Source organism: Podarcis pityusensis (assembly GCF_964106645.2).
Source record: "Podarcis pityusensis genome assembly, chromosome: 1".
NCBI lineage: Eukaryota > Metazoa > Chordata > Lepidosauria > Squamata > Lacertidae > Podarcis > Podarcis pityusensis.
Genome location: NC_138028.1, coordinates 48,131,381 through 48,151,418, shown reverse-complemented (window position 1 = coordinate 48,151,418; position 20,038 = coordinate 48,131,381). Strand labels below are relative to the sequence as shown.

General features: G+C 40.2%; 1 protein-coding gene across 2 annotated transcripts; it reads right to left on the bottom strand.

Annotated features, from left to right (window-relative positions):
• Positions 1-1,558: 1,558 nt before the first annotated feature.
• LOC308471698 (serine/arginine-rich splicing factor 5-like) lies at positions 1,559-18,793 on the bottom strand. 2 transcript variants are annotated; one of them, XM_080995993.1, is made up of 9 exons: positions 18,649-18,793; positions 18,200-18,257; positions 17,470-17,606; positions 13,763-13,833; positions 12,058-12,150; positions 10,070-10,142; positions 4,257-4,330; positions 3,755-3,865; positions 1,559-3,026 (listed from the first exon to the last, which is right to left on the bottom strand). In XM_080995993.1, exons 3-9 carry the CDS (start codon positions 17,593-17,595, stop codon positions 2,777-2,779), a joined length of 798 nt encoding a protein of 265 aa, XP_080852119.1. In that variant the 5' UTR covers positions 17,596-17,606; positions 18,200-18,257; positions 18,649-18,793; the 3' UTR covers positions 1,559-2,776. The 2 variants fall into 2 exon arrangements, with proteins under 2 accessions (XP_080852119.1, XP_080852120.1); XM_080995994.1 differs by lacking the exon at positions 18,649-18,793 and adding an exon at positions 18,409-18,549.
• Between the last annotated feature and the right edge of the window lie 1,245 nt (positions 18,794-20,038).

Below are 20,038 nucleotides of genomic sequence, written 5' to 3'. Positions count from 1 at the left end.
CAGAAGAAAGCCACCTTTTAAATTCATAATCCTGCAGTACAGCAGGTTCTAGGTTCTAAAAAAGCAATTGACTCAACATATTTCCAATCTGATTTGCAAAAGGGGCTAAGTGTGATTTGAAAAAAATTAGGCACCCTGTTAGATACATCAAGCATTTTATGCTTCTCTGGAGGGGAAGACCCTGCGCAAAATTCAGATACCTTCTCTCTGGCAGTGACATCATCAACAGATGGACTACATCCTATCCATCCCGGATTACTGGCTGGTGCTGATGGAAGGTAGAGTTCAGCGACTTCTAAAGCAGAGCATTCCAAACTTTTCATGTTGGTGACACTTTTTATACAGACATCATTTCACAACACAGCAATTCCGTTTTAACCAGAAGTTAAACTAACCCCTTTCCAACCGCAGCAGGAGAACACCCCAAAACACTGCAGTTGACATACTAACGTGTGGTGGGCCCAGGCCTTATCCACAAATTGAGTGATATACAGTGGTACCTCGGGTTACAGATGCTTCAGGTTACAGACTCCGCTAACCCAGAAATAGTACCTCGGGTTAAGAACTTTGTTTCAGGATGAGAACAGAAATCATGCAGCGGTGGCACAGCAGCAGCAGGAGGCCCCATTAGCTAAAGTGGTGCTTCAGGTTAAGAACAGTTTCAGGTTAAGAACAGATCTCCAGAACGAATTCAGTTCTTAACCCGAGGTACCACTGTATATGAAGGAGCACACATTTGTGTATGTAGACGCGCCATATGACCGGGATCACTGTTTGTGTTCCTTGCATATGTCCTGCTCAACACATGGAAGGGGACGGGGGAAGAGTACATACGTGAAGAAGGCTAGAAGGTATCATTGTTCTGAATTAGGAGTCCACTGGGAACAACACCGAATCCTCAAAATGAAGGCATCAGACATTATGAGCAGCTACCTCAACTTCCCTTGGGATCAGTTTTGCAGGTTGGGAATGGGATTAAACCACCCCCCTTGCTGCTCTTAGGTACAGTGGAGAAAAGAAAGAGGTACCCCCATCTTTTTTCCTGTTAATAGTAGCAGCGTGCATATCAATTTCCAATAAGGAAATGACACCAATGAAAACAGTTAACCCACACATAAAGTGCTTTTAAAAGGTAAGAGAGAGATGTCACGATGCATTCACTAGCTCATGTGTTACATGCAGAAGTCTATAGCCATAAACTGAGATACTGGTAAAAAATGAGCTTCCTGTAGTGTGTATAACAAACAGAGCATTTTTTAAAAAAGTTAATCCTGGAGTGTTATGGGTATTAAGGCTGGGACTCAATTATTATAAGCAAGTATTTTTCTTACACAGATAAACACACCTCCCCTAATCTTTCAAAATTATTTAATCCAAGATAATGGAAATAAACACTGGAGAGGAGTAACTCTGTTTGGTAATGAGTCTGAACAATGATCCAACAAAGTAACATTTTATTATGTATCAATTTTATTGAAAATAAAACTGTTGCTAACAAAGAAAAAAGTTTACAAACTTAGCTTTAATGAGCATCACAGAAAGACCGCTGAAGCTGCAGTAAGCAGGGGAGAAACATTTATTGTATTTACTGTATCACACCAATACATTTAAACATTTTAGGGTTCAGTTTACAAATATTTGAAGCAGATTCCCTCATTTAGGTATGTGGAAGCCAGGTAGTTTAGTGATCACAAAGTTGTTAAAGATTAACAGAGTACTACTTACTAACAAAAACAAAATCATGTTTTGTAAACCTAAGGAAAATGCCCTTTTACACTTTAGCATTAATAAATTCACATTACATGAAGCTTGACTGGAAATTTGTTTTGAGTTTGAAAATAACCTTCCCCTATTAAATTTGACAATTTACTGCTTCTGATACTACATGTACCTGCAGTATTTAAGTGTGACACTCTGGTCGCTCTCTTTGTAGTATTAAAATAAAAACTTCAGTAAAACTGGTGTATTTTTATTTCACAAAGGGTATCTCTGTAAAACAATGCCTTTGCAAGACTGCCAGGTTAAATACTCTAAGTTGCTGCATTAAAGTATCCATTATGTTTTGATTTTTTATATCATGAAGTGGGTTATGAAACTTTGTACCCTGTCCAGATAAAATTTGGTGTGGAAGATGTACTTCTTGACTAGACCTTACTCTAAAGTAGCATTAAAAATTTCACAGCAGCATCTGCTTAACCAGATAACACATTAAAACACATTCCCTGGCTTGCTACTTTAAATGTAAATACTCATTAAGAATAAGGAAAAATATTTCCTTCACAATTCAGATACCCACCTGTGCACTACTAAAGGATAACTGTATATTGGGAAGTTGCATGGGACTTTTCAAAACAGCATGTTAATAGTCAGCTGAACTATCCATGGTGATTTACTCAATGTTAACTAGAAGATATTCTATGTGCAAACAAGAAGCACAGCCAAAGGACTCTGAAAAGTGGCACCACAGTCCATGTCTTAAATTTATCATATTCAACAATAAGGACAAAACTCCCATTATGTGTACTGCTTGAGTCAGTAAGGCTTCACCTAGAGAAGTACATAGTACATGTGGGTAATTATAATTTGCCGATTTAAATTGCTTTTATTATTGGTTACAATTTATCTAACGCTATAAAGAGGGCAAGTTTACATACTCTCTTCAGAGGTCTATGCTCACCTGATGAATTGTCCCTCCCCCCACCCCCATTTGCATCTTATTCAGGCTTGTAGAAAATTTGACTTAGAAATGAAATATTTATACACCTCTCAAAATACCTTAACTGCGGCTTTCAGCAGAGCTCGACCTAGAGCGAGACCTTTTCTTGGCTGGGGGAGGAGATGGAGAGGAATTTTGCGGGCCAGAGTGGTGGTTTTTCTCTGAGCCCTTCCTTTCAGGTGTGCGGCTTCGAGAGCCCCTCTTTTCAGGGGTACGGCTTCGAGAACGAGACTTGCTTGTTGACTTGGAAGATCTTGCAGATCTAGACTTGCTGCGAGATCTTGAATAACTCCGTGAACGGGATCTGCTTCTGATAAAGATTGAACAGATCTTATGACAGTCTATATCCAGTATTCATAAATATCTTTTTTGTATCCAGTCTTGCATATTCCCACTACACAACTGGGTCGTCTTTTAAAATGCCATCTAAAGTGGTATTTCTCCTCTAACGGTAGAGAAACATGGAACTTTTGACTTCTGTTCATCCAACAGGCAATGTTGCAGCCCAAAGTAGCTTTTTCACCCTGACTCCCTCTCATACTTAAAAGTCTACAAAAAATCTTGAGAATTTCAAGGCTCTTTTTTGATCCCTATTTCAGTGCCACTGTAAACAAGCTTGCTTGGTGTAGAAAGCAGGCATAATACAGATCCCTCAGTCTGTACTCCAATTTCTCTAATTCTAATTTCTCCAACTGCATACACTGGGGTCGCCAAGGTGGTGTCCTCCATCTCCCTTTCCTGCCAACTGACCATGATGGCTGGGGCTTATGGGAGTGGGTGTCTAGCAAACCTGGGGAGGGCATCACTTTGGCTATCTCCATAAAGCTATAAAATTTAGAAGCTATTTGTTTATACCAAGTGTTGTCACCCTGCATTTTCTGTTACTATCTGTGGAAATACTTGGGCAGAGATCCAGTTCAATTGTACCTTGAGAAGGTTTGGGGCAGCAACATTTTCCTAACATCTTGCTTCCCACCCCCTGCCCTGATTGCCATGTTTCTTGCCAAGTCCATCAGATCTTCACATATGGTGACATACCTGCGCCTTTTGCGATCTTCAATTAGCTTAATTCTCCGCCCATTCAACTCACTGCCATCCAACTTGTCCAATGCACTCTTCATGTCACTGGATGATGCAAACTCCACCACACTGCACAGCCAAAACAAAATTGACATTTAAGTTCAAATATGATAGAGCTTATTTTCTACTTAGATTACCGAAGAGCAATGATCCTGCCCTCCTTCAATGCTCATATTCAAATTAACAGTGTTATAGTAAACAATGGTGTGAATTTCCCAAACCCTTAATTCCAGATTGTAACATAAAGCTTCCTTGTACCTTCCACATGATCACTTATTCCTAGCCAAATAGAATGTGGCATGGTTGCCTAGGCAACCAATCTGGAAATAGAAGTGCACAGGAGTATAGTGCTTCATTTTATTCTACTGATCCTGTGTATGTCGCAACAACACTAACACCACTGTCATTGCGTTTGGAACCGATCAAGCTAACTACCTTGGGTGCAAAGTTCAAATCTTACCCTTCATTTGGATTGTTTCTGTGTGCATCTACAAAGGTAACTTCTCCAGCCTTTCTCATGAAGTCTTTCAAATCCTGCAGTAAAAGTCACAGTTCAGCTTAGAAAATGATGCATAGAACTAAAGAAATCGTGTTTAAACAGGTCTCCTTGTTATGGCTAACAATTATAGTAAACTCCCATATATTACAGCTATAATGAGAAAAATTAAGCTAATCACATTGCTCAGATATGGCAATATAACATACCATTTAAAGGATTACCACATATATTAACTATGTCACAAATGGTGTTATTAAATGCAAGCATTTGATCATAAATGAAGTCTCAGTTTACTTGTATATTAAAAGGTTTGCCTGCAAACATTCTTCCTCTTGTCTATACAAATTAAACACAAATGTCTTTATTAAGTTAATGCTAAGATTCTGTCACAAGCTGTCAAAAGGCAGAAGCACAACTTTTCTGCTTTCATCAGTTCGTGTCACAACCTCAGTGTTATTTTAACAGAGACTTGCATTTAATGTAATTGAGCTTGAGTCTATGCTGCAACACTACACAACTAAGTGTTAAAGATATTTTAAAATAAGTTGTTTATGACTTATTTCTTAACCTTTACAAAGTGCCCCAAAGAATAGCTGACATTTTATAGCCATAGGCTACTTACCACAACATACCACAAGTGGTCAGATGATATAAGCAGGTACCTTAAGCAAAGAGTCGCTTGTCCAATAATTGCCTAGCAGACCAAGAGGAACTCCCTTACATGGGAGGGACAGAGGAATGGACCATAGCAATGTGCTTCAGGGAGATGTACCAGAGACCCTGAAAGCACTGGACACAGTCTCCGGAAGCGGCTCTAGAACCTGAGGTTGACCTGTGCTAGCCAATCGAGCTGTGGGCCAACCAAGATCTACATCGCCAAGATAGGTGTGTCATGGGTACCAAAGGGAAAACTCAGAACAGGCCAAGCCCTAGAAATTCAGCCACTAGGAACCCCAACCTCTTGGGTTCTTTCTCCTCCACACAAGAGAAACGAGGGCTAACCCAAAGCAAGGCTGTTAAAAGAGGTTCAAAATGAACTTGGTTAGATATATATTTGTGAAAAAAAATACAAACAAAAAGCCTAAAACTGAGCTACAGTTTACAGGATGCCTCAATTACTTTAGTGTTTAATAAAGTTCAATTTAGTTTTTACAAACTAACATGTGAATAAAACAGTCTGAAAACCTGAGCCTTTAACCTAACATGAAACAAGTTTAACAGCAGACATTTCATGGCAGAGTTCAATTCTACAACATACTGAGCACTCCAGCCCAAAATCTGCTTGATATTTATGCATGCACACCCTCTAACATGTAAAATCCAGTGATGGTGAAATTTCTAATTGCACAATGAGCACAAAAGTTTTGCGCATGCCAAGATCAGGGTACTCAGCATCTGTAGGATTGAACTCTCCCCAATACAAAGTTCACAACATACAATACAAAATGATGTTCACAATACTTCAAACTGATTATATCCACAGTAAATAGGAGACAAAGCCAAAAAACATTTTCATTGATCCTTATGCAATTCAATTAGCTTTGATAGTACAGGTGAATAAACCTATAAAGGCAGGCATCTAAATTTAAAAATACAACCATACCATGTATTTGAAATTTGATTTCTTGTCTATTGTAAGATTACGTACACTATAAACATCAAGCAAAATAGTCTGTACAGATGTTCACAGCTCAAGTATGTTTCTTGAGAACTTAGTTAGACAAACCTTAGCTTAGAAGACTAAAGTAGCTGTATAGCAACAACTTTCCACAGAAAGCCAAGGGGTCTAGTTTCCTAGCTTTAGGCTTATGGAGACCTTGCAGCCGTTAGGGGAAAATCAGCAGTAAAAACTATGTGCTATTAAAAGTTACTGGGATTCTAGATTTTAGAAGTCATAATCAATAAGGAAGAGATTGGAACACTTTTAAACACCAGAATGTGCTGGCCTTCAAAAGAAGATGTATGCACTCTCATCTTAAAGCTTGCTTGGTTTCATGCTAGGAACATGAGATGCTAGTTAGTAAGTTTTGAACATCAGGACACAATCCAGCTCAACTTCAACCTTGCCTGCGCTACTGCTCCCAGTTGTACACTTTTGCCACTTTTCGCTCTAAATTTAAAGGGCTAGTAAAAAGACACAGGACAGGCACTTATCTGAGGGCAACTGCTACAGTGGGCAGATGAGTATTAGTTTTCAAAATCCCACTAAGGTAGACAAGACAACCAGAAACTGATTTCAATGGACCTTGAAAACAGTTTCTCATTGATATGGGAAAGGATGCATTAAAAAGTGTTTCCTGTTACTATTCAAAGCTTATGGAAATGATGAAGCCAGGCATACATTATGTACTAGTTAGTGAAGGCAAAGAAATGGCCATGGAAGCAGCATGGCAATTTTTTTTGTTTCTGATCACAACATTTGCCAGAATCTCCTCAGGATAAAGTCATGATGTTTTCAGAAAACATGTTTCTGTAAGCACTAAGTAACCTCTGAGATAAACCAATGCCTGCAATAATTTAGTGTTTCTCATACAAATCGTAATCTCACCTATCCCAAAAGTACAACTTTCCCATAAACCAGCAGGTAGTTTGTATCATGGCAGCAAAACAGATTTGAACAGAAAATGTTGCTTTGTGATGTAAAACCCTCAGGAGCAAAGTGATGACTTTTATGCTGTTCAGAACAGAAACATACCTTGTTTGCTTGCCTTGCCTTAATTTGCACCAAGGCCTGATTCATTCACTTGGATACAGCACCGTAGATGTTCAAAACAGAATCACACAGAAGTTGCTCCACTCAGCAAGATGTTGTGTGAAGTACCTTACTAAATGGTTCTGGCTATTTTTAATTTCACCTCTGCAGAGCCAGGCAAGGTTTGAAGTGCCTTCATACAAGCTGCTTTTCATAAACAGCAGTCTAAAAGCAGCGATGGAAGTGCTATCACATCAGTGAATTTTCCATCAAATTAAGAACTGCACCACACCATCATACACCCACCCAAACCCACCCACCAGGCAGCATCAGTGTAGCTGTATTAGACATAGCCCACCAGAGCACATACATGCTGGTCTCAAATGACCTGATGAGCTTTCCCAATGGCTGCAAATGATAATACAAGTACAGCATTTACCAACACCAGAAAGTGTACTGGGAAATTTTGTGAGATACAAGCCTCAGAATGAAGCGTCACAGAAGTGACATGCATTTATAACCAATGACAACTGAAACTTGGCTGGGACCAAATAAATGGAAGACTATTCATAGTAGACAGATGGAACCTTCATGTTTAGAGACAGTATACTTTTGATATTGGGAATAAAATAACAGTCTTTGCCTCTGAGAAATATATAAGCAGGGCATGAAGGTATCTGGCTGGCTTCTATTGGAAACTGGATACTCAGCGAGATGGCCTCTAGATACAATTGAGTAGTTCTTAAAAATAAGTGGCACTGGACTCATACCCAGGATTTTTCCCAGTGGGCCATTCCACACAGCTACTTGTAAAACAAATGCAACGTATCGGGACTCACGTGTGCTCAACTCTCCTCCCTTTAGTTATTTCTTCCCATGCATCTCTCATATGAGTGAGAGAGACTGGTTCAAATTTAAGCACTTTAATAATAAATTGCCAGACACAGGCCCACCCAGTTATTTCATAAAACTTTTCTAAAATGCAAAAAGGGATCTGTAATGCTGATCTATGGAAAAAGTCCTGTGTTGATATCAAAAGACTTCAGGATCATAAGTCAAATGACTGAAAAACTGGTACCCTATGCATCTCACGTTTTATAGGTTGCCCTGAGCAACTTATTGGAAAGGCAGCAATTTTAATCCTGTCAAATTACACAAGTAGTTCAATATATGTATTTTGTTCTACAGTGGACTCAACTGTTGAGTTCTGTATTTCCACACAAATAGAGAACTCCAAATGTATATGCCAGGCTTCCCTTCATCACCCATGTGGACCTCTCCATCCTACACTAAGCTCTTCATTATTCTTACAATTTACTACATCAGCTAACAAACGCTAACTTGCCTCAGGTTTATTTCCTATATTAGTAAGCCCTGTTCCTTTACTTTCAGCTAAGGCTATTGTGCAGTATGCTAAATAGTTTGCTGCAATTATTCTCTTGACAGCTATCTTGCTCCTGAACTGTGCAATTATTTACAACCTGTTCCTTCCCTTTCCTTCTTCCTTTGGGTTCCAAAGAAAGCCCTGTTTGACGAACACATGTTTAGAGCACTGTTAAAAAGCTAGGCATTCCCCATGTTGAAATTTACAAATTAAAATGAAGACAAAACTGAGGTTAGGTAAAGTGACAAATCATGCACTGATGACAGTAGTGCTAAGATCAAGGTAATAATTGCCCCTCATTTAAGCACAACAGCAACTAGTCAAAAGGAAATTACAAGAGAACTCAGGACACCAGAATCAGCTTTTTTTAAAAAACAAAAAATTTAGTCTTCACTGTGGATGCAACCATTATACCCAGAAGTTAATAGGTGAAATATTGTTCAGGGCCTCAACAAATGTTAGCATACATGCAAGCCAAAGAGCAGAAAAGAAGTATTTAGTTTGCAGATTCCTCCTTTGTAGGAAATGATATACACATAGATATTATTAAAAATGAAGGCTACCATAACCTAATTTAAAGCAGATTATTAAGTTGACAATATGCTACTTGCCTAAACCTATTATAAATAAATCTAATAAAAATACATTCTACATTTCCATTCTACTTTACTGGCTCAATGAAATCTCATTTTTTGTTTCACAACTAAATATTTAGAATGAAAGGTATGTGAAGCAGCTGAAGATTCACTGGCTAATGATAACAGAAGCTGGTGTACTTTTAAGGCTTGCTGCCTTGCTAAAGAGTAGAATCAAAATGAACTTCAGGGATTATTTGGTATAGCAAACCTGCCAGACTATGTGCCACCTAGCAAATGATAGCAACTTTTTCCAGTATATACCTGGTAAAATACTTGAATAATCTTCACTCAAGATGGTATATATAGGCTTCTCCCTACCCAAGCACATCCACACTTGCATGGAAAACATGCCAGAAAGCTGAAATACTGAAAGTGAGGATTCATTTATCCAATTTCAGAATAAATATTTTGTATCTGCATGTGAAATTGGTGTTCTAAGACAAGGGTCCTGTGGGCACCTGAAAAGCAAACTAATTTGTGGCATGAAATTTTCAGGTTTATGTTAGTCATGTACCCCTTACAGTTAGGAAGAGTAAAAAAGCATTGTCTTTGCAAGGAAACCAAATAGAGGCAATACTTAAATGTGAAGTTATGTATATGTTGAATGTTATTTAACACACACACCAGCTATGCAATGAAAGCCACAAACCTCTTTTAGAATTAAGTAATACATAAAATTTCCTGCATTATGAACACAGAGTTCTTTTAACCATGCAGTCATTCTGTTCATTCTATTGAAGCCAGATACAAACTACAGACCTTCCCACTGAGACATGCCTTTAATTATGAAGATTATGTGTTAAAATAGATTTTTCACAATTCTTATTAGATGAGGATTATAGTTGTCCAAGAAACACTAATCAGCTCTTCAGTTTTAAAAATAAAAACATGCTGCTTAAATGCTTATTTTTTGGTATGCAAATCAAAGAACTTTAAGCCTGAGTTTTAATAAAAAATGTTCTGACTGCTTTAGCTGCAAAGTTAAATTTTATGGTGTCTCCTTCAAGGGGACGACTTGTTTTTGAGAAGAAATAAGTATTTAAGGTCAACTCCAACTCACCTGCCAGCTAACACGTGAAGAAAGATTCTCAACTATAAGCCTATGTTCAGTACGAAGAGGTGGTCCATACTGGCTACAAGAGAAACACATTTTTCCATTATTTGTTCATTTATACTTCATGCGGAAAATGAAAGTGCATTATGCTGGGACAGATTGCGTCACATTGCTCAGTAAACCAGAAAATGTTTTAGAAATTTGACTGTGTTCTATTTAAATGGGGGGAAAGGCTACCGGGCAGTTGCTTATTGTCTGTAATAGGGAAGGCAAGTGGAATATATACACAAACTGCAAGACACACGCTAAATGACTATGGGGCAGTTCACGCAAGTGTGTTCATCAGTCAGTGACCTCCATGTGTGCAACAGCCAGCATATAAACAGCTTTCAAAGCTATCACCTAACAACATTTTTCAAAGTCCCTACATGCTGTGAACACACATCAAATTATGAACACACAGGCATGAATCACCCCAGGAGGATGAGGCTGTGGAGACTGCATGCTTACTACAGCACTATAGTACTTCAATAAGCTGTGGGAGCTGATGCACTATCTACCCAATTTTACATGAGTAAAAGATCTGGCTTACTGTCATCAAACCCCAAAATATTATAAAGCGCTAGTATGAACAACTGGAGAACTGTACATTAGTTTGTTCAGGCTAGCTACCAAAATCCACTCCAAATGATGGCTCTTTTACATAATATGAAATTCAACCAACAACAAGTGCATCTTTTGGAAATTTAAGCAGAGGCAACTCCATTTCATTTGCATACCTCTAAATGCCCCATATTTTCAGAATATCCAGATCTTCAGAGCATTTAAAAGAAGTTCCAGAATCCCCCAACTGGAAGGCCGAGTCCCACTTTTCACTACTGGAAATAGTAGTCTCTTCTTGTCTGGCACCATGTGCCTGATGTCATGAACGTAACTACCATGCAAGATGCCCATGAACGTCAGTCACATATCCTACTTTAGTAAAGTTCACTTTTAGCCTCGACCTTGGATCACTCTTACTGCAGCAACATCACTGCACTAAAGAAAAGAGAATCTAAACAGCATACTTCAATATGCAAAATTAGTAGTTTCCAATGTGTTTGGTTTCTGTTTAGCACGAGAACGGCAAGAAGGCTGCCTCTGAATGAAATGCAAAAATGCAAATTTTATTTCAAAGCAATTATTATCAATACAGTGTCTAAACAATTTCATAAACAGATGTCTTAACAGCAGCTTGTAGCAGACACAGTGAAATAGTTTAATGTGAGAGAAATATATTTTAAAGTACTATTTCCTCATATATACTGTCCGACATGCATCACAGAAATACATTCTATAATGACTGTGTATTTCAAACAAATATTGGCCTTATAGAGTCTTCTATGTAGACATATTTGCTTTGTTGTAGGTTCTACTGACCTTGGAGCACAACTAACTTATACAAGTAGTACTTGTCTATAGTCTCCTAGGCTCCCAGTGAAAGTTTAAGCAAAGAGGGGCACAGTCCATTAAGTACTAGTCACACAAAGCCCATTCCATACAGTAAGGCTTGTACAGGACCAAAGTACTACAGGCTGAAACCAAACTATAACAAACTCTTGCTGCGGGCATGAGAGTACACTACTTGTGCATCATAATTATATTAATGGGCATGAAAGGTATCAAGTGCTAACCATACACCCACTAGGCAAGGTGCAGCAATAATTAATGACTTCAACAGCACACACCTCTCCTTCTTATAGTTGAAGGTGGTAGTTGGAATTCAGCAATTTCAATGAAAAGATTGTTAGCCTAAGATTCCTTGCATTGGTCTTACTAAAAAGGTAATGAAAGGTAGGGAAAATAACCACAGCTCATTAAGAACACCTTAAAATGTTATGCAGCTACCCCTAGAAATGTGAACTGTTAAGAATCCTGAGTGTATGGAGAATGTTCATAGTCTAATATAAACTGCTTAACAAGTGACTTTGCAGTAAAAAGAACATATTTCTTACCTAGATCCACCCCCATAGGATTGGTAATAATTGAACCGTTGTGGGTATCTGCCTCTACCCCCTCTTCGGGCTCTGGCATGTTCAATTGTAACCCTTTAAGATTAAATGAAAAATGAAATATTAATATTAAATGAAAAATAGACATAGCTTCTTTAGCACATCAATCTTTTTCTACTGGAAACATACACAAAGCAAATAGGCATCTTCCTCCAAGCATTTCCATAAATGAAATGTAGCTATTTTGAGGTACTTGAAAACAGAAGCAAATATTTGTCTATTCAGACGTGTGTAACCAAAAAACCCTCTCATTTTTGCCAAATCTTAACTTCCTCACACATCCATCTATTGTACACAATTTAAGATGACTGAATAAGAGAGAATATCATCATAGTTCTTTCAGCTTTTTAATTGTATTAGTTTGGGGGTTGACAGAGGCTAGCTAGAAGGCCAAAGCAATAGCTGTGCTTACCACCAACCCTGCATATACAGGGAGCTGGGTGGGGGTGGCAGGTGTTTTTCTCATTGCTGCTGGGGAATAAAGATAGTTAAGAAGCAGCAGGAGAGACACGCCTGATTCTTCTTAGCTTACCAAGTCTTTGCAGACACAGGCAAGACTCCAACTCCCTCCCAAACTCTAATGCTTGCCTAGTCTGGAGGGAGAAAATATATTGCACATGAAAATATCCCTATTTCTTACCTTATGCAACCTGTAGTGCAAATGAGTTTAGGAAGAGTATGCACATGTATGCACACTGCTGGGCATCCTGGCAAAGAGTTCCTGGCAAGTGAATTATGGGTGCCTGTATTTCTTTAAAGTTTGCAATGTAGCTTTAATACAAATACTAGAAAACTCAGTAAAAACAGAAAAAGCTTAGAATGACTTTATTTCTGAAATTACAATAGTAATTTTAGTCCAGTTGCTTTTGGTAAATTACACATGATGCCCAGGAATATAGTTTCATGGGGGAGACAAGGATGTTGTGCAAATTAAGACTTAGCTTTTCTTATTGCAAAACTCCTCCCTTTTATCAGAACTGACTCTAGAAGGTATTTGAAAACTGAGTTAAATGTATGAAGCTGCTGTCAGCCATAAAACAAACCCAAAGATGTGCAGAGGTCAAACTACAACATATGGAAAACCAGTTCCACTCTTGAGAAGCTGAAAAAAAGTATTTTACTGAGTGCAAACTTTCCCCTTGCCTCTCTTGAAAAAATGAAATATATAACCTTTTAGTGTCTCAGTAAGGCATATATGTAGACTGAATAGGCATAGGAGATAGAAAGCGTAAGTTGTCCCTGACAAAACACTGTATATTTGGTAGGGTTACCAACTACACAAATTAGAATGCTCTGATCAATATAGGGAGTCAAATCTAGGATTAACAGATGTTAGTAATCTGCCAAAAACAAAGGAAGCCCTACTTCTTGTGAGGTCTCTTTTGTTAACAGTAGGCACCAGTTTTTCTGCTCTTCAGTTTCAAAGAAAGCAGTTGAAAAAGTAAGGCGGTAATCCTGCATCCTGATCTGCTACCAGCCTTCTGCCCCACAAGCAGCACAAATCAAATGCAGACCATCCCATCTAATTTACTTGGAGCAGACAAAATTGCAATTTATCTGCAATTAGTTGTGTGCTTTGCAGGGGATTGGACTAGATGGTCCTCAGGGTCCCTTCCAACCCTACAATTCTACGATAATTAAAGATTACCTTTCATTACACAGTTCTTTACCATTCAGTTCATAAACAGCATCATCTGCATCTCTGTGATCCTCAAATTCCTAAGAAGGAAAAGAAGGAACGAATCATGTAGTCAGTTCTTTATGAGTGAAATCTCATTGCCCTAATAGGGGATTTTTTCCATTCCTTTTTCCAGCTTATTACAGTCATGACTCTGTAACACAGAGGACTATTAACAATGCTCCTCCAGATGATCTCAGTGAGTGGGCTAGGCTATACATGCTCAGGTGGTTCTAAAGATGTATTGGACCCAACTTGTATATATCAGCACAAGAGTACTGAATATGTGAGAAAGTTAACAACAATTGTAAACCCTAACTTGGAAACTACTTAAAGGAGTGTCATCTCTCCCTAAACGAGCCTGCCCACGCTTCAAGTTCTGTGGAGTTCATCTTACGTGTTCCTCTGGCAGGAGATACTTTTCTGTGGCAACATGGCAATGGGTCTTGTCAGGAATGCCCTCCCCCCTGAGGTACAGAAGCTACTGACTCATTTCAATAACAAATTAAAACTTATCTACTTAACCATTAAATTACTAAAACATCTATTTGCTTAGGCATTTGTGGAACAGTAGTTCAGCTAGCCTACATGTGTCTGCTCTGTAGTTTAAAAGAAATATTTAAATAAAGGGAAGGGTAGAAATATTTTAAATAAGAAACACAATAAAACAAAAAATAGAAGACCACCAACACCCAATACAGTAGAATGCTTGCCTCTAATGTAACATCTCATGCCATTGTACAATGCAAGTTCATTATATATGAAATCTGCCAAATACAGGTGAAATGATGTGCTATTATGAGAATGGACTCATGATACAGGTTGACTGTGTCCAGCAGCATGCACACCTATGCTGTCATGTCATGCTGTCAAATCACACAGGATGAGAAGAAGTGGTTTAGTGATGAATTCCCATCAGTCTTCAGACCAAACAGCCTCACACAATATGCTACAGCTGCCTAACAGAGTGGTCTGGGACTACAAAAACACCTGATATTTTCCTATGCTTCCCATTTCATCCACCTATGCCTGAAGTTAATTGGCAAGCTTTGGAGAACTGTGCATTCTGCATAATGGCATGCAGGTTGAATAAAGCATTAGTTCTGCTGTTTGCTGCTGTGATTTAGACTTATGGTCAAAAGAAAATATGGGCAAATCTACTGATGAAGATGGTGTAAGTCAAAAGAAAAATTACCACTCACCTGGGGCAAATAAATATTGCCTCCAGGCAAGAAAACCATGTCAGTGTTCCCACAAGAAGACAGATTTGCTTATGATTCATGGTGAGCAAGCGATGTGGTGGTACATTAAGCCTGACTGCTTTTCCTGATGTGAGTGGAGAAGTAACCCATGAAGCTGTAGATAAGCTTGGCTTTCTGTGATATCTAACTAGAGACCTTGGTTTGTAGTTCCCAAACTAGTCAGGATCTGCAAACCAACAAAGGCTTGCGGTGATGCTGGCTTGTTTGGGAACAACAAATCAGGATCCCATATCTGAAGTCACAACAACTGCAGCTTCCTGGTTTTTCCTTTCTCTCTCATTTCAGGAGATAAGTGAAGTGGGAGACATCAGGCTGCAGGTACCAGCACAGTGCACATTCACAGTATACCATTATAATCCATCAACCCTTGCTTATTGTGATGGGTGAATGCAGCCTATGTATGCAACCTCCATAAGTAGCGTTCAAAACTCCTGTTGTTCTAGGCACGTTTTGCGACAGGGAATTTCATTAGTGTGAGCAGTTTCTGAGATCTGGGTGCAGTGCTGCACCTAATATTTAAGATTAAAACTGCCACTGCTGGCGCTGAGGGCATGGGAGGAGAAAATCCTCCCTGCTGGACTTCCAAGAGATCATTACAGGCAAGCTGAGAGGTTCCACCTCTCAGCTGGCCTTACAGAAAGGCAGTTTTGCACTCTATAGCCTCAGACTGATTTAAATAGGTTTGGTTTAAGCAGTGCATTTTAAAGTGTTATCTACCTCACTCTCTCACAGTGATGCTTAAAATCGAAACCAATTTTGGAGTGGGATCACTGAAGGACAATGAAGTCTTAGGTTTGTGAACTGGACACTCAAGGTGGGTGTCTCTGCCATCAGTTGTATAGACCTGTAATGTGTGCAAATTTTGGTGCCAAAAAGATTTATTTATATGAAGGAAAGGGGGTGTAGGAAGAATCCAGGGCTTGTCTGCAAAGTGGAAAGAAAGGAAGACCTTTTTCTGTCTCCCCACTTCCAGCCACTCTCTGAAGACTGGAGTGACCCACATAAGAATATTAGGAGGGTGGGCAGGAAGTATAGCTTTGTTTTTTGCAGTCTTCAGATGAGGATGAGACCATATGGAAAATGAATTTTTTTGCTGCAGTTCATTCATTTCCAGCTTTGTATAAAAAACACCTACTTAGACATTCTGTTGTGGCACCCATAACCTTAGGCTTAAGGTGCCATTTAACTCCTAGCTTTCAGATCTCAGTTTCTAACACTGTTCATGAGCTCTGAAGACCCCGTCTGTGGGATTCAACTTCCTGCCTTGCAGAAAAGGGGAAATAACTAGATTTCTGCTCAGTTTACCTATCATTTTGGAGGTGGCACATGGAACTACTTCTCTCCCCTCCTGCATGGGAAAAACAGCTGCAAGCTAGGTTCCCTGTCTCCTGCTTGTTGAATGGGGGAATAAAGTCACACATGCTGCCCCCAAAATGGAACTTTATCATCCTCTGTTTGGTAGGATGTGCACTAGTTGGGTGGACTTTTGTTCCCTATCTGTCTATTTCAGAGAGAGGAAGAAAGAATCCAAGTATCCTTTACCCCAGCTAGGCAGATGCAAAGGGGCAAGTTGCCTAGCTTGCCTAGCAAGAGAAGAGAAAATGCAAGTCCCCACAGTCCCACTGAGTTTGCTTGGATAGGCAAATACAGAAAAGAAGACTGCTGCTTTTCCTTCTGTGTTCCTCTCTCCTCTTGCTTGATAGCATGGGTCAGGAAGACGACACGAGTCCCACCAAACCTGTTGTGCTTCCCACCTGAGCAGAACTGGCTGGCTTCTTTCTCATTGAAAGAAGGATCACCTAATGGTTGCTGGAATTTCTGAATACTAAGAACCCCTCAAGATGTAAGTAATTTGTGTTCAGAGTATGCTCTCTTGTTTTGTACATGTAACAGAGAATTCCAGTACAAAAAGAGAACCACACAAACCTGGCTAGTTCACCTCTATGAAGAAAGCTGTCAGTTTTCCCCTTCCCTCCCCGACTTAAAACTTTGAGCGTTAACCAACCATCCTGAGTATTTACCTTAAGTTTAAGTTCCATATTTTTATTTTTCTTACGAGTTTGGGGGAGGAAGGAAAATGTAATGGCAGCAGAGAGAAATGTTGGGTTGGAGGGAGAGGCTCAGGTGAGGGAACCATGGCATATACAACCTACGGCTATGATTAATTGCAAAGCTAATTTATTTCATTCTTACCTAAAAAGCAGCCTTCCATTTTACCATATTAGCAATTTCAAAGAGGAAGTTTGCACATATTAAGAGCCATTTACAGAAAGATCTAAAAGGTTAAAGAGAAGATGGAAGTTTAACATTTCTGATATTTTGCCTAATCAGATTTCCTGTGATTTGTATGTTACAATGTAACTGCCTACAGTCATCTAGATTGGGAGGAAAATATTTAAATACGCATATACCTACCACAAAACCAAAGCCGTTTTTCAGATTGATTTCACGTATACGGCCATATCCCTTGAAAAATTTCTCCACATCTCGCTCCCGAGCATGTGGACTTAGACGTCCAACGAAGACACGACAGCCACTCATTTTAGCCTAAGCTGCAAAAAAAAATAAGTTTTTGTGTTCACGTTAGGTATTTTATTATATCAATACTAAAATTCAGTCCCACAGATGTTGGACAGAAGAGACAACTGAAGACAGTGTTTAAAACATATTTCTTAAAACACTATATCACGCCAATATAGATGCAAACAACTTTAGAGTATAGTTTTATCACAAATGTACCCAATGCACACTCTCAAAACATGTAGTCAAACATCCACTGCATAGAAATAAATAATTAAAACCACCTCTCACTTGGCGCCAACTCCCACTGGTGTTGGAGCATAGAAACCCTTCAAGCTGAGCTCTTGTGTAACTCAAAAGCCACTACCTCCACCAAAAGAAGCTGGTAGTAGATAAGGCAACACCTTAGCAGATAACAAGTTTAGGATTCATGATATTTCTGCATCAGAGGCCGTTCAGCCTCCTTTTCATGACATACCTACAAAAAAAAACCGGGGCGGGGGGCGGAATAATAAAGCCATTTTCGCGTGCACACAAAAATATAAATGTCCAGAGAGAGAGAGATCGTGAGGAGGGTTAAAAACAAAAACAAATGTGCTCCCTTATCGTCCGTCTCAATCATTACCTTTTGAGTGGAAATGGATGAAAAGTTCGGCTGCTGAGATGCGCTTGCAAGGCCCGATCTGGAGGGATGCAAAAGCGGTTCGGGAGCAGAAAACAGGGAGGGAAAGGGGAAGGGGGAAAGAACGAGAGTGTTAACGGCAGAGGCTCGAGAGAAGTGGGGACGAAGACGAGGGGGCGCCGGGGCGGGGGATGCGGAGAGGGAGTCCTCACCCGGGACCCAATGCAGGGAACGGGCGCCGCGCAGGGCCCAGGCAAGGCGGAGCTTCGGCCTCGCAGCCTGGCTCCGCTCCGTTTACCACAGCAGATAAAACGGAGCCCGCTGGCTCTTATCCCCCGACGCCACGGGCCGCCTCGCTCTCCCACCCGCCCCTGCTCCGGCTCGGCCCCTCTCCCGGGTGAGGAAAACCGCGCACTCGCCGGCGGTGCCAGCGTCCAACTAAACTCGCTTACCTCCCGTTCCCGGACGCGACGCTCGCTTCAGTCCGCCAGAGAAAATGGCGGCGCTACTTCCCTGAGGAGGAGCCGCGGAGAAGGCGGCTGCGGCTGCGCAAAGGCCCCTTTCTCTCCAACCGGCTTGCGGACTGCGACTCCCAGAAGGCAACGCGCCAGAGGCCGCGGTTTGAACGCCTTTGCTGGACGCGGATGGAGGGCCCGCTGCCCCGCTTGGGAGTTGTAGGCGGCTGCCGTTCCGAAGGGGCCTCGTGGAGAGCGGGGGTTGGTAGAGAGGCAGGCCGGGAGGTGTTGTCCTTCCGAGGGAGAGAGTTAGGCAAACAGCTCTCGCGAATGGAGATCGCGCCATTTCGGGACGTCAGTGCGGGCGGGGATACAAACCATGCTTCTCTGCCAGGCTAATTCATCCAGAGCAGCTGCCGGGCTCTCCTTGTGCACAGTTCCAGTTACAGATGGGTAGCCGTGTTGGTCTGCCATAGTCGAAATAAAAAAATTCCTTCCTGTAGCACCTTAAAGACCAACTAAGTTAGTTCTTGGTATAAGCTTTCGTGTGCATGCACACTTCTTCAGATACACACTGTGTGTATCTGAAGAAGTGTGCATGCACACGAAAGCTTATACCAAGAACTAACTTAGTTGGTCTTTAAGGTGCTACAGGAAGGAATTTTTTTATTTCGACTTGTGCACAGTGTTTACGTATGCAAGCTGAGGTCCTTATCCTTCGCTGCTGTTGGGTGTTTTCAAGCCATAAAATAAAAATGCACACTTTGAATTCTTCCCTGCTGAAAGCCTGAGCTGCGTTTTCTTCCTGAAGTGATACAAAGGGCTTTTGTTTATAATACTGTAGCTGTTTAACTACCAGAGGCATGGCAGATTAATAAATATATTGTTACTTGCCCCTTGCTCTTGGGGAAGGGGTGGGGGATGGGATTCTATATAGTTCTATATAACTATACCCTTTTAAAAAAGAAAAAAGCTGGGAATCTAGTGATTGTGGTTCATCCCAGGGAGGAGGGAGTAACTGCCCCCCTTGCAGATGCTCACAGACCAATAGCCTAAATCGAAACAAAGCAATTTCATTCAAATGATTATAAAATGCCTTTCTCTCTATTTTGCATTAATGCTTTGAGGGTGGCGCAGGAAGGCAAATGCACGAGAATTGTCACCTGTCTGATATTTTGATCTGGGCTAAATGTTGTGCAAGAAAGATTACAGGGTGGGGGGAGTAGAAACAAGATGTTGTGCCTCATTACATATTAATGAACACAGTTGGCACACAAGCTTTTCAACATTTCCACATCACTAAAAGCTAAATATGCAACACAGCATTTCCTTATCAAAATAGGTCAGAAGATTTTTTTGCTTTGTTTTAACAAGACTACTTCAGATC

What these genes read in the sequence shown, in the direction of transcription:
- LOC308471698 (XM_080995993.1), bottom strand. Translation starts at nt 17,595, where the DNA reads ATGAGTGGCTGTCGTGTCTTCGTTGGACGTCTAAGTCCACATGCTCGG. An exon ending in AAAGAACTGTGTAATGAAAG is followed by an intron (nt 12,151 to 13,762) that starts GTAATCTTTAAT and finishes TTAATCTTAAAG; the next exon opens with GGTTACAATTGAACATGCCA. An exon ending in AGAAACAATCCAAATGAAGG is followed by an intron (nt 3,866 to 4,256) that starts GTAAGATTTGAA and finishes TTGGCTGTGCAG; the next exon opens with TGTGGTGGAGTTTGCATCAT.